At 57.1% G+C, this 13,652-nt stretch overlaps 2 protein-coding genes across 4 annotated transcripts in view; one reads left to right on the forward strand and one right to left on the reverse strand.

Moving 5' to 3' along the window:
• The window catches only part of OTUD7B (OTU deubiquitinase 7B), a 31,373-nt gene extending 27,496 nt beyond the window's left edge, over nucleotides 1-3,877 (reverse strand). For all 3 annotated transcript variants that reach the window (XM_061364400.1, XM_061364398.1, XM_061364401.1), the window contains exon 1: nucleotides 3,816-3,877. The gene's annotated coding sequence lies outside the window, so the exon portion shown is untranslated. The remainder of the gene's footprint in view (nucleotides 1-3,815) is intronic.
• A 6,868-nt stretch (nucleotides 3,878-10,745) lies between these two features.
• On the forward strand, nucleotides 10,746-13,482 carry LOC133218204 (CD48 antigen-like). The gene is made up of 4 exons (XM_061364390.1): nucleotides 10,746-10,940; nucleotides 12,333-12,653; nucleotides 12,737-13,000; nucleotides 13,183-13,482. Exons 1-4 carry the CDS (start codon nucleotides 10,814-10,816, stop codon nucleotides 13,275-13,277), a joined length of 807 nt encoding a protein of 268 aa, XP_061220374.1. The 5' UTR covers nucleotides 10,746-10,813; the 3' UTR covers nucleotides 13,278-13,482.
• The last annotated feature ends 170 nt before the right edge of the window (nucleotides 13,483-13,652 follow it).

Here is a 13,652-nt window from a genome sequence, read left to right on the forward strand (position 1 = left end):
CACCACACCCACGGAGCAGAGAGTGAAAGCACCGAGGGATCCTGCATCAGCACAGCCCTGCATCCATGAGACCCGGCCGGCTCTGCCTCTGGCAAGGGGCAGTGAGGAAGGGGCCCGGTTTAGTTGATCCCTGCACAAGGAAAACCTGAGTAACAGAAAGGGAAACCCTTGATGCCAAAAGCGCACCTAAACCATGAGCACAGGATGGGTGGAGGCTGGAGGAAGGGAGGAGAAGGACTTGGGCTCCCCATGACCCGGCTTCAGCGAGCGCCTGAGCCCCCCCGTGCTGGGAGCACCCCCAGAGCGTGAGCAGCAGCTCAGGGGGGGGGATCCTGCCCCTCTGCTGCGGGAAGGGGAGAGCTCAGAGCAGCTCCTAAAGGGGCTGCAGGGAACCTGGAGAGGGGCTTGGGACAAGGGATGCAGGGACAGGCCAAGGGGAATGGCTTGAACCTGCCAGAGGGGAGACTGAGCTGAGCTCTGAGGCAGAAGCTCTTCCCTGTGAGGGTGCTGAGCTTTAAGCTCCCTTCCAACCTGAACCATTCCATGACTGAAGGCAGAAAGAACCCACCAAAGAGCGCTCCTGTCCCCAGGATAACCAACAGCAGGGTCAGACCCGAGGGGCTTGGGAGGAGCTCAGCAGAGCCGAGCCTCAGAGCATCCTCGTCCCCCGTGGGTGCTGCAGAAGCCTCCCTGCCCGGCTCCGTCCGGCAAACGGGGACCAGGGAGGAGGTGAAGAGGAAGCAAGGTCCAATAAGGAAATGTGCTCAGCTTCATCCCTGTTGTCTCCCGGGACACGAGGAAGGGGAAGTCACCCAACACATTCACCTCAACAAGCATTGCCCTGGAAACAAACCCAATCCACAGCATGGGAACGACGGATGCCAGCTCCAGGATCATCACTCTGAGGGGCTTTCACTGGAATACTAAACCAAGGGAATCATGTGGAGAACACAACAAGGTTAAAGCCAAAACTCAGCATGAACGTGATGTGGGATCCCTGTATCCAGTGCCCTTTGCTACGCTTAAAGAGTATTTCCAGAGGGATTTTAGGAGCATTGAACTGCTCTGGCTCTTCCCAGGATTCTCCATGTGGATGCTGAGGAGGGCAGGGCCTGAGCCAGGCTCCAGGCTCCATCCACAGCACAAAGTCAATGCAGGACCTTGGCCGGGCACCTCCACCAGCTCCAGGGGCAGAAGGGACCTGGGGGGCCTCCGAGTGGGACCCTCCAATGGGCGCCTTCAGATGGGAACCCAGGTGCCAAGATCCAGAGCCCTGCTCCTGCCGGAGCTTTTGCTGCCCTGTATCCCCCTCTTGGCTTTGCAAAGCTCCACAGGGCAGCAGGCTGGGACCCGGTAACTGCAGCACCACACATCCAGCCGGTACCCCCAGAGGGAGCTGGATTGACCCCTCCAGACATGCACCAAACCCTGCCCCATCACCAAGCCCTTCACTTCCCCAGCCTCATCACAGCAGCTCCGAGCAAACCTGATGGGGTCCAACCCAGCAGGACCTGAAGGTCCCCAAGGGAGGTTCCTTCTTCCTCCTCCTCCTCCTCCTCCCCGGGGTGCTGCCTCCATCCAGCACCCCTGACCTGACACCGCAGGTTACCTAACGCAGGCGAGAGGAGCCCAAACAGAGCCGGGATTAGCGCGGAGCCTGACCTGACCTAATACCTTCCTCCCAGGCGCTGAGCTCCCACTGAGGTGCTGTGGAGGTGGGCACGTAGCGAGCAGCTCAGCTTCATCCAGGCCAACGGTCACTGGGCCTGGGGGGAACAGAGTTCGAGCTGAGGGACTGCGAGGGTGGTGGGACACAGGGGAGCCGCGGCTGCCCCATCCCTGGCAGGGCTCAAGGCCAGGTTGGACACAGGGGCTTGGAGCATCCTGCTCCAGTGGAAGGGGTCCCTGCCATGGCTTTGGGTGAGCTTTAAGGCCCCTTCCAACCCACACCATTCCATGGCTCTATGGAGAAGAGCCCAGCCACTGTGCATGACCCAATGCAGACCATTCCAACCATCAGGCTCAGCTTTTCCAGCTACACGACTTCAGCTGACCCCAGTGTCTTTACTCACCCAGCCCACTAAAGGAGGGATATTTGCAGCCCATGGCCAGGCTCCAGCACCTCCCGCTTGGCACAAGCAGTTCTTTGACCACCTTGGGAAGCACCAGCCCCAAAGCCGAGCTCTGAAGCCTTTCAGTGTGCCCCGGGCTGCTTTGGGACAGGGATGCCAGCCCAGCGCAGGGAAGAGGTGCATTTAAACACCCGCTGCTGCTCAAGAGGCAGAGCACGAGCAGAGCAATGGTTAAGCGAGAGGCACAGGGGAAGTTCATCAAACCGGGATGGTTTTCATGTGTTTAACTGCTGCTAAATAAAACCTGACCCTATTGCAGAGCCGCAATCACCTGCTTCCCTTCGCTCCAAATACAACCCTGCTCCTTCCAACACCCAGATCAGCCTAAACCTTGCACTGATGAACACAGCAGCAGCCTCCAAGCCACAGCAAACCCTCCAACACAAACACGGCAGCTTCACCACGTCCAAGGCTCTTCCCATATCCTCATCACCATCCCCACCATCACTCATGCATCAAGTCCTCTTTCTGTGCTTTACAGGGTAAATTACAAAGCAGTTTCCTGATCCATCCCGAAGGCAGGGCAATGGCTCAAACCCTGACAGGGATCCCGTGTGCTGGGCTGCACCCCCAGAGCGTGAGCAGGACATGGAGGGGATGCTCCCCTCTGCTGCATGAAGGGGAGAGCTCAGAGCAGCTCCTAAAGGGGCTGCAGGGAACCTGGAGAGGGGCTTGGGACAAGGGATGCAGGGACAGGGCAAGGGGAATGGCTTGAACCTGCCCGAGGGGAGACTGAGCTGAGCTCTTAGGCAGAAGCTCTTCCCTGTGAGGGTGCTGGGACACTGGGATGGGTTGAACAGAGAAGCTTTGGATGCCCCATCCCTGGCAGTGTTGGATGGGGCTGGGAGCACCCTGCTCCGGTGGAAGGGGTCCCTGCCATGGCTTTGGATGAGCTTCCAGCTCCCTTCAACCCAACCCATTCCACGGTGCTGTGAAGAGCCCGGCCCCTGCAGTGCCCGATCCAGACAGCTCCAACCCAGCTCAGCTCCTCCGGCCCTTTCAACCCGACCACGGCGCCTCTGCTCTCCCCGCAACTGGAGGCTGAACCCCCCCGTGCGCTGCAAACGCATCCCCGCATCCCCCACGGCGACCCTGACCCGCGCCACCGCCGGGGACGGGACCCGGAGGCCCCGGCCCGCGCCCGTTACCGCGCTCCCTGCGTCAGCGACTCCCAGGACGGGGCGAAGCCGTTCCCTTGAGCAGGGCTTGCGGAGCTGCCCCTGAGTCACCGCCGGGCTCCTCACCCACAGCGAAAGTGCTCCGGGGCCGCGGCGCGCCCGGCCTTACCCGGCCCAGAAACTGCCCCTTCCTCCGGCGCTCCCGGCCGGGCAGCTCCGGAGCTGCTGCTGTGGAGCCCAAAGGGGCCCGGCCGAGGCCGCCCCGGCCCCATCCCCTCAGCGAGCCCCAGCCCCGCGCAGCGCAGCGCAACCGGCCCCGCTCCCAGCCCCGCACCCCGGGGAGCCCCAGGGAATCCCGGTCACCGACGGCGGCCGCACCCGGAGAGCCGGGACTCGGCCCCGCGTTACCCCCGCCCGCTCCGTGCCCGGGCCGCTGCCCCGCCGGGCTCCCCCCCAACCCCCCCACCCCGCTGCCCGCCCCAGCGGCGGAGTCCGGGGCCGCGCTCCCTTCTCCGGGCAGGAGCGGGCGCAGCGGCCCCGCCGCAGGGCGCGATCGCGGCGTTACCTGCGCTGGGCTCCATGGCGCGGGCGCGCTCCGGGCCCCGCCGCCGCCGCCGCGCTGCCCGGGGGGGGAACAGAGTGGGGGACACGCGGCACCGCCCCCGTTCCCGCCCGGAACGCTTTGGCGGGCGCACGCGGCCGCCCCGTCCCGCCCCTCCGGGCTGCGCGTGGCCAATGGCGTGCGGCGCTCCGGCCACGCCCCCTGCCCCCGGCCGCTCCACGGCGCCTGCGCGGGAAAGGGGGGAAGAGCTCCCCCATGCGGCCGGGCCGTAACGGTGCAGCGGCGCGAGCGCCGATGGGGCCTGAACCCCCCAATGTGGGGCTTGAACCCTCCCAGTGTGGTGCTTGAACCCTCCCAGTGTGGGGTTTGAACCACCCCCATGTGGGGCCTGAACCCCCCAATGTGGGGCCTGAGCCCCTCCCAGTGTGGGGCTAGAACCCCCCCGCCGTGTGGGGCTTGAACCCCCCAATGTGGGGCTTGAACCCTCCCAGTGTGGGGTTTGAACCACCCCCATGTGGGGACTGAACCACCCCAATGTGGGGCCTGAACACCCCAATGTGGGGCTTGAACTCTCCCAGTGTGGGGCTTGAACCCCCCCCAATGTGGGGCTTGAACCCTCCCAATGTGGGGCTTGAACCCCCCAATGTGGGGCTTGAAGCCCCCAATGTGGGGTTTGAACCCTCCCAAGGGGGGGCCTGCATCTACTGTGTGGGGCATGAACCCCCCTTTTTGTACTCTGAGACCCCAAAGTGAGCCATGAACCCTCCCAGTGTGGGGCCTGAACCCCCCCGCATCGTGCTTGAGCCCCCAGTGTGGACCTGAACCAGGGCGCTGAGTGCCCGGTGCAAGGAGCCTCGTGGTGCCAGTGGCTCTGCTGTGGGATGTGCTGGGAGATCCCAATGGATCCCAATGGGGCTCCACGGCTCGAGGGTGCCACTGAACCCCGGGATTCGGGCTGGAAGGGAGCTCTGGAGATCACCCAGAGCGTGTCCATGGGGCTTCGGGATGGAGCCTCCAGCACCCCTGGGCAGCCTGGGCCAGGGCTCTGCACCCTCAGCACCGAGTTCTTCCTCGTGGTGAGGTGGTGCTCGGTGTGGTTCAGTTCATGGCCACTGCTCCTTGTCCTGTCCCTGGGCACCACTGGGCAGAGCCTGGCACCATCCTCCTGGCACCACCTTCGAGCTATTGATGTGCATTGATGGGATCCCCCTCACTCTGCTCTTCTACGAACCAGACCCAGCTCCTTGTCCATAGGAGATGCTCCAGCATCCCTGCGGCCCCATTTGCTGCTCTGCCCCATCTCCCTGCTGCAGCCCTGGGTGGGACCGGCCGCGCCGGGGGTCTGGGACCAGCAGCATCATGTGCAGGGTTCAGCTGATCCTGGCCTGAATCGCGCCTTTGTTCCCTGCCAGCGCCCAGCCTTGTTTGTATCGCACACAAAAGGATTGTTTATGGTGGCCGGGAGGAGAAAGGGCCAGCAAAGAAAGAACAGTTTGTGCCACCCGGCCCCCCCAGGGGGGTTCTGTTCCCCTTTCCCACTGCAGTGTTTGTGCAAAGGAGGAACTATGGAATCCACCAGGTTGGCAACGCTTCCAGGGGCATCCGCAGTGGGACACAGCAGCACCGTTGGGGTGCTTCACGGCGCTGCAGTGATGGAGGTTAAAGCATGCGGTGACTCGCTGGATTTGTTAGGGGACGCTGGGATAAAGAAGTGCCACAAAGAGGATCAGGGATGGGAGGAGAGGGGGATAAAGGCAGAGCAGCAGATGGTGAGCGGTGCTGAGACACTGAAGAAGTGAGGTGAGGCAGAGCCCCGCTGAGCCAGTGGTGCTGAACCAGTTCACTGGTGGAGAGGAACGCAGGATGATGACCCTGGCAGTGCCCAAGGCCAGGTTGGATACAGGGGCTTGGAACAAGCTGCTCTAGTGGAAGGGGTCCCTGCCTGTGGCTTTAGATGAGCTTTTAGGTCCTTCCCAACCCAAGCCCTCCATGATTCCATGAGGAAACACAGGGATTGCTAACACTGCGTCTGTTTGGCTTAACTTGGGCTTGATGGGATAGCTCTGGACTGATCTGCAAAGACAACTCTTAAAGGCCTCTGCAAGAAAGAGCTTTTCTTGCCTTAAAACTCACTCAACTTTTGCCCAAAACCTTATGGAGTGGCCAACTGACATAACTGACATCCATGCACATAACTGACATCCATGCACATAACTGACATCCATGCACATAACTGACATCCATACACATAGCTATCCATGCACATAACTGACATCTATGCACATGACATCCATATAGATAAACAATACCCATGCACATAACTGACATCCATACACATAACTGACATCCATACATGACATCCATATACATAAATGACACCCATGCACATAACTGACATCCATACACATAACTGACATCCATACATGACGTCCATATACATAAATGACACCTCTGCACATAACTGACATCCATACATGACATCCATATACATAACTGACATCCATGCACACAACTGGCATCCATACACGTAGATATCCATGCATATAACTGACATCCGTGCATGTAACTTACATCCATACACATAAAGATTCATGCACATAACTGACATCCATACACAGATATCCATACACACAACTGACATCCATACACAGTTTCCATAAGACAACTGGAGAAGGTTCTGGACCCCAAAGCACTTTTACTTGTTTATTCACCCCCTTTTTTCCCCCCTTGTTACTGTTGAAAGGGGAAACACAGTCAGATCATGACAAAAGAACGAGGTGAATTAAAGCATTGCACGTACCGAAGTGTGCTCATGGTCCAGCAGGAACCCACCAGACCTACTGCAGGGCAGCTGAATGGATGCAGACATTGCTCCCAAGGCAGTTAAATGGAGGTACCTAGATTTACTCATGACACATAATGAAGGAGGAACAACAGACATGCTTACTTGTGGTGTGATGAGTTCCTTCTGTACCCAAGGAGAAAAGCAGAGGGTTAAATGGCAGCTGACAAGCAAAGCTAATAGGAAAACAAACTCATTTTTGGCTTCAAAGATGGAAACTCATCCAAACCTTATTCCTTTGCCAAGAGCAGGAGCCCTGGATGCTGTGGCACAAGATGTTTCAGCCACCAGCGTTGCTTTAGAGTAAGACCTGAGGCACAGGGAAAGGGTCAGGATTCTCCCAAGCCATAAGAAACCAGCCCAGGGCCTGGGATGTTGGAAATGTTCGTGCACCCAGGAAAGGGACAGGTAAAGAAGTGGTTCTGTATTAATGGAAACCAGAGGAGGAAACTCATCACAGGACACAGCTGTTTCCAGGCAACTCCTCTATTTGTCAGCATCTGCATGGATTTCAGCTCCCTTCTGTCTGCAGTGAGCTGGTTCTCCCCCCTCCTCTATACTTAGAGATGTTCCTGCCCTTTTCCTGACACAAGAGGAAGGGGATTTTGTTGGTGCTGACCTGAAGGTGTCCATTGCTAGGAGCAAATGGCTCGTTCTGAACCCGTTTCCAGAGCTGGACTCCCTCATGTCACTGGCTGAGCTGGTCCCTGGATCACACGACACACACATGGGGGGGGTGTAATGGGGAAATTCAAGGTATTTCTTGGGTGGAAAGGCTTTTCCTTGTAGGAAGTTTGCAGGAAGGCAGTATTCCTTTAAGGACAAAGATGTATTTAAGGAGGAGACAACACTCTGGGCTTATTTAGCTGAAAAAAACACATCACTGACATGGTTACAAAAGCATTTCCAAAGCAAACAGACAGAGAACGAAATGGTACTTTCCAGACACTAAAGCATTTACAATCTAAACAATAGGATGCAACTAAATACTGGGGTTTAACTTAGTTTGCAATTATTATGCACGTAAGGCAGTACCTTTGGCTGTGAGTCCCCCCACTACCTCCTTAAATGAGGTGTCGGTCAGTTTGAAGAGAAGTAAAATCTGATGCCTGGAATTGGAGTTTTCCTGCAGAAATCCTGACTCCTCTAAACCTCAAACACTGGATTTGGACAGGAAAAAAACCTTCCTGGCCTCTGAGCACTCTGTAGAAAAGAGAAGCCAGAGGATTCTACAGCAAAATGCAAGTAAACTGGGATTTCAGCTGATAATCAAAGTGTTTAAAGGACAATGAACGTGGATGTTACTCCATGAAGAAAAGGGGAGCTGTTAATTGGAAGTGAAAGGCAGGACTTACTCCTTCATCCAGTCGTCTATAAATAGGGATGTGCCAGCGAGGGTGCGCTGGCTCTGTTGCCTGCGGCCCCTTTTAGCTGTATCCCTCTAGGAATAGCACCTAATCCCGGCTGCTGTTCTTAGGGCGATTAGCAGAGGCTCCTTTGGGTGCCTGGACATGACTCAAGCAGAGCTGGTGCTGGGGAAGAGGAGGGTGACCTCATTTTGTGCACTTGCAGCCCAGGAACCACCCGTGTGAGGGGGCTGCATCACCAGTGTGTGAGCAGCAGGGCCAGGGAGAAGGCCCAGAGAAGCTGTGGCTGCCCCATCCCTGGCAATGTTCAAGGCCAGGTTGGACACAGGGGCTTGGAGCATCCTGCTCCAGTGGAAAGTGTCCCTGCCTGTGGCTTTAGATGGGCTTTAAGGTTCCTTCCAACACAAACCAGTCTGTGAACTTCTTCCTAATATCTCATCTAGATCTCCCCTCTTTCTGTGGTTTGATGTTCCATCAGGCAAGCAGATCTCTCCATTACAGCTACAGCTCACAACCGACCCCATTTGTCACCCTTTTATACTGATGTTTTGTGACAAAAAGCAGCTGGACTATTCCTTGTGTGGCACAGAAACTGAGGCAGGGAGACAGAGATGTGTCTTGCTTCTGTTGCTGTTAGACACCCCTGCCACTTCTGTGCCTGGGGATGCCGAGGATGAGCCCCACACCATGGACCATACCACGTACCCAGCCAACACCACACAACCTGGGGCTCTGCTGCATCTCGGCGCCGGACCGGTGAGGTCGGATGGCTTCTGTGTGTCCTGGGGTCCTCACAGCGTCCAGCTCGCCGGAGGAGGATGCGGGGCTGCCTCTGCTCCGCTCCGCAGGCGCCCTCTGCCTGAGCGCTGCAGGAACTGAAACGCAGCCCAAGCCCGTTTCAAAACGCCGCAGCCCTCGCGAGGCTCTTGCACGTTGGGGTTGGTGGTGGGGAGCTGGTTATTGAATCTTACCGTTCAGGGACCTTCCAAATGGTGATGTTATCCAGGAGCTCACTCTGTTACCCACGGTGTCTCGATATTCCAAGAGGCACTGGCAAAGCAGCCCTTTTGGTCTGTCTCCTTTTACCTGCTAATGTAAAAATCGAAGCTTCTTTAATATCTGGAGCTTCACACCCAAGACATGACTCTGAATGCACTCTGTTCCTGTTCTAATTCACTTCAACTGAACGACTCTGCTCAGACTCCTGACACTATACAAGTGTTCCCACCCTACAGCCCTTCCAGTGGTGCTGGGGCTTCCTGCCCTTCCTATGCTTCTGTTTCATGTCACAAGCCAAACTTCCTCAACTCACTTCTTCATTCCTCAGCACTTGATCACAACCGAAGTTTGCCTGCCTGTTTGTCTTAGCTCTATTCAGCTTAATGCTGCCAGGGGAAGGGTGATGCCTCTGAACACCTCCATGGATCATCTCTGCATGCAAACCTCAGTAGTAGCCTTTGTACTGCTGGAGCATGGGGAATGTCCCCAAGCTTTCAGCAATATGAGGTGCAGGCTGGCTGCTGTCTAAACAGAAACAGCAACGAAACTTTTAGAAAGCAAAAGGAAATAACCCTTCTTCCTGCTAAAGCTGCGTGGGCTGAGCTCTGGTGGTGCTGAGTAATTCATCCCCTGAGCCCACAGAACCAGCCCAGCTTCTCTTACCTTTTTCCAGCAGTGGAAAAAGTGAGTGGCGTCTTCCCCATCCCTGGCTCTTCACTGAAGCTGCTCCATCCCCAACAGAGGGACCCCGACAGGACTGGGGCATCAATTCCCATCTCCAAGCACTTACTATGGGGAGAACAGGAGCAAACTGAAGTCCAGATCACTTCCCTGAGGACGAGGATTGGGCCTTTCCTTGATGAGGTTTTAAGGACCACCCCTTCCTTGCTGTAGATCCCAAAGCAGGGCAGAGTACTGGGGGGTTTCCTGCACTGATGGGCATCGTGGCTGCGAGCACTGGTGCTCACCACCTCTCTGGGGGAGCTTCATGCTGGGTCCCAGCCCCATGACGCTGCAATGCAGCGGCAGCAGTGGGGATGCAGCCTCTGCCCTGCAGCATTGGGAGGATCTGGACACTGTTGCTGCACCTGAAACTGAATCTCGCTGGTTAGATCCTCTTCTTTTGAGGTGAAAGACCTGTAGTAGCAGGATGCAGTTCTGGTACAAGCTTGGAACCGACGCTCTGCCCCCTTCTGCAGGGCTGTCTCCAGTGAAGCACTCAGTAGCACAACTCTGCTTTGAATACTTTCCACTCAAGACAAAATAAATCACACAGCAAAACCAGTCATTACAGAGCCCAGCGCAGGGGCTCGGGTTTGAGTATGCCTGCTCTGCACCAGGTATCAACTCCATTGCAGCAAAGGCTTCATGAACAGAAGCATGGAGCAACCTGCTCTAGTGGAAGGTGTCCCTCTCCGTGGCAGGGGGTTGAGACTGGATGAGCTTTCCCAAACCATTCCATGACTCTAAATGGGATCCCTGTGCGTCAGCAGCTGTAAGGGAAGATGTGACCCCTGGGGTCTGTGTCTCATTTCCCTTTGCAGTGGTGGTGATGGGGTCGGGGTCCATGGGGTCCTGTGCGTGGTGTCCCCAGGGAGGTTTGGGGCTGCTGCCTGTCTTGCTGGCTGCGCACGAACAGCGTTGAACAAACTGCACGTGTGCTCTTGGGGTTTACAAAGCGGATGCTTACTGGTTGTGGGAAGTGAAGGAAGAAGCAGAAAAGGTTTCGACGTTCCTACTCCTGCCCCTTTTGAGCAAAGCCCGCCTTGAAGGGGTGTAGGGGCTGTGGCCACATGGCGCAGACTGGTTCATGCGGTCCTTGGGGAACCGCTGCATGTTGGAGTTTGGGTTTGGATGCAGAGAGCAGGCTGGTGGCTGGGCTGACAACGGTGCTGCTGTTCTTCCTCTGCATCACACAAGGTACGGTGCTGGGTTCCTCAGGGTGAGGGAGCTGCACTGGGGGGGAGATGGCTTTGGGGTTGGGTGGGGACCTTGGGGATGCATTCATGGGTAAACCCTCCCTGTATCCCGCTCCACCTCAGCTCCTCCCATCCCAGTGCTGTGCCCAGGGTGTGACTCACCGGCTCCCTTCCCATGGGATCCCCGGCATCGCTACCATGGGGCTGGGGGTGAGGAGCTGCTCTGGGTGAGCCAGGAGTCAGGGAGGGGGGCGACCAAAATGAACTCAGATGGAAAAAACAACTTCACTGTGGTCACTTGTGTGGGGAAGAGGAAATACAGAAACCAACTGCCTCTGCAACGTGGCTGAGAGAGCACAGAGGCGCGGCAGCACTGCCCAGGGTGCCCAGAGAAGCTGTGGCTGCCCCATCCCAGGTTGGTGTCCTGGGTTCAGCAGTAGCAGTCATTTTTCTCCTTCTTGGTAGTTGGTGCAGCGTTGTGTTTTGACTTTCAGACTGGGAACAGTGCTGGTAACACTGGTGTTTTCAGTTGGTGCTAAGTAATGTTTACCCTGACCAAGGACTTGGTGAGCCTCATGCTCTGCCAGGGAGGAGGGGAGGCTGGGAGGAAGCAGGGACAGGACACCTGACCCAAACTGACCAAAGAGGTATTCCATACACAGCACGTCATGCCCAGGAGGTAACTGGGAGTTCCTGGAAGGACACTCACTCTTCTCGGTTGGGGTCGTTTTGGCGGGTGGCATCGTATTCTCTCCCCTTGTTATTTCCTTTATCATTATTATCATTGGTGGTAGCAGCAGTGATTTGTGTTATACCTCAGTTACTGGACTGTTCTTATCTCAACCCGTGGGACTTACATTCTTTCCATTCTCCTCCCCATTCCTCCGGGGAGGGGGGAAGGAAAGAAAGAGAGGGGGGAGTAGAAGCTGTGTGGCTGACCGGGTTTAGTCAGCCTGCTCTAGTGGAAGGTGTCCTTGCCCATGGCAGGGGTTGGGACTGGATGAGCTTTGAAAGTCGCTTCCAACCAGAACCATTCCATGATGATTCTATGAATCAGTGAGCAAATGGGTTACTTGTAATTTAGAAACATAGAAGCATAGAATACGGGCTGGAAAGGACAATAAGATCATCCAGTTCCAATGCCCCTGCCATGTGCAGGGATGCCTCACACTAAACCATGACACCAAAGGCTCTGTCCAGCCTGGCTGTGAATGCTGCCAGAAACAGGGCACCAGAAACAGTGCCCAGAAACTGGGCACCCTGTGCCAGCGCCTCAGCACCCTCCCAGGGAAGAGCTTCTTCCTTATCTCCAACCTGAACTTCCCCTGTTGAATTCTGAACCCATCACCCCTTGTCCAAGCTGGCCAAGCAGCTCTGGTCTGCACTTTCCCAGCATCCCAGGCACACCAGAAGCCATCATCAGAGGTGGTCGGGGCTGTTCACGGGGTGGCATATCTCAGTCCGAGCCTGCAAAGCAACATCTCCTACCATGAAGTCCACTGGCGCCGCAATAACACCTTGAAACTGGCCAGCCGGGACGGCAGCGGGGAGGTCTGGTACCGCAACAACAGCTACCGAGGGCGCCTGCAGCTCTTCTCCAACAACACCCTGAAGATCAGCCGCCTGCAGAAGAGTGACAGCAGCGTGTACCAGCTGTACATGGAGGATGAGACGGGCAAGGGGCTCATTGAGAGCGTCCTCCTGACGGTGTACGGTGAGCTGGGAACATGGGAGGGTTGTGCCAGCATCCCACGACGGGACAAGGGGGAGGCTGTGACATCCCGGTGCCTCTTGCAGAGCTGGTCCCAAAGCCCACTGTGAATGCCAAAGTGATCAGGGGTGACCCGGAGCAGTGCGAAGCAACCCTGGAGTGCTCAGTGGGGCTCCAAGCGGTGACCTATGAGTGGATCTCCCACTCCAAGATCCAGTGGAGCCGTGTCAGTGCTTCTGAGCTGCACGTGTCCCTCAGCTCCTCACCAGATACTTACACCTGCACGGTCAGCAACCCCGTGTCCTCCAACAACGCCTCGCTGATCTACACGCACCCCTGCTCCTGGACAGGTACTGCAGAGAGGGCAGAACTGGGGTGGGTGGGCTGCAAACCCTGAGGACAGCGGGTCCCTGCCAGGCTGGAGGTGGCCCATGCCTCCGGTGGGTTGGTGGCTGGCAGGAGCTTGTATGAGGAGGGGTTTGGGGGTCCCTTGCCAGGGCTCGGCAGCTCACAGCCCTCCCGTGCCCTCCAGGTGAGTCCTCCAGTGCTGCTTCCTGCACCATCACCAGCACGCTGGTGGCCCTGGCGCTCCATCTCCTCTGCCTCCTCCTCCTCACTCTGCCTTAAGGCCGCTCTGTGGTTGACGTCTCACCTGTCTCATCACCCCTGCTCCTGGATGAAGCCTCCGGCCGGGCTGGATGCAGAAGGATGCAGTTGCTCAAGGGGACCATCACAACCAGTGCCTGCTACAGCAGCACCCACCCAATCCCTCCACATCGGCCCGCTTCCTGCAGCCCAAGCTTGGGCTGCTCCGTGCCTCGGTTTCCCTCCTCCGCTTTAGTTAGGGGTCACGTCCTGCAGGCCTGAGCCTGCTCCAGGGCTGGTTTAAGCACCCTGGCAATCCCAATATCTGAATTCACAGTTACCTGCTCTGGTTGGCCCTGAGACCTGCAGGGAAACCCAACCTGGGCCTTTCCTGAGGCTCCCCTTGGACCTGGGAGC

This window comes from Neopsephotus bourkii, unplaced genomic scaffold (assembly GCF_033783945.1).
Source record: "Neopsephotus bourkii isolate Nb327-2 ecotype Australia unplaced genomic scaffold, CSIRO-AGI_Nbou_v1 NB_1233, whole genome shotgun sequence".
Lineage (NCBI taxonomy): Eukaryota > Metazoa > Chordata > Aves > Psittaciformes > Psittacidae > Neopsephotus > Neopsephotus bourkii.

Bases quoted from the DNA above. Each gene is read 5' to 3' on its own strand.
- LOC133218204 (XM_061364390.1), top strand. From the start codon at position 10,814: ATGGCGCAGACTGGTTCATGCGGTCCTTGGGGAACCGCTGCATGTTGG. The intron at 12,654-12,736 runs GTGAGCTGGGAA...TGCCTCTTGCAG, and splicing joins CGTCCTCCTGACGGTGTACG to AGCTGGTCCCAAAGCCCACT. The intron at 13,001-13,182 runs GTACTGCAGAGA...CGTGCCCTCCAG, and splicing joins GCACCCCTGCTCCTGGACAG to GTGAGTCCTCCAGTGCTGCT.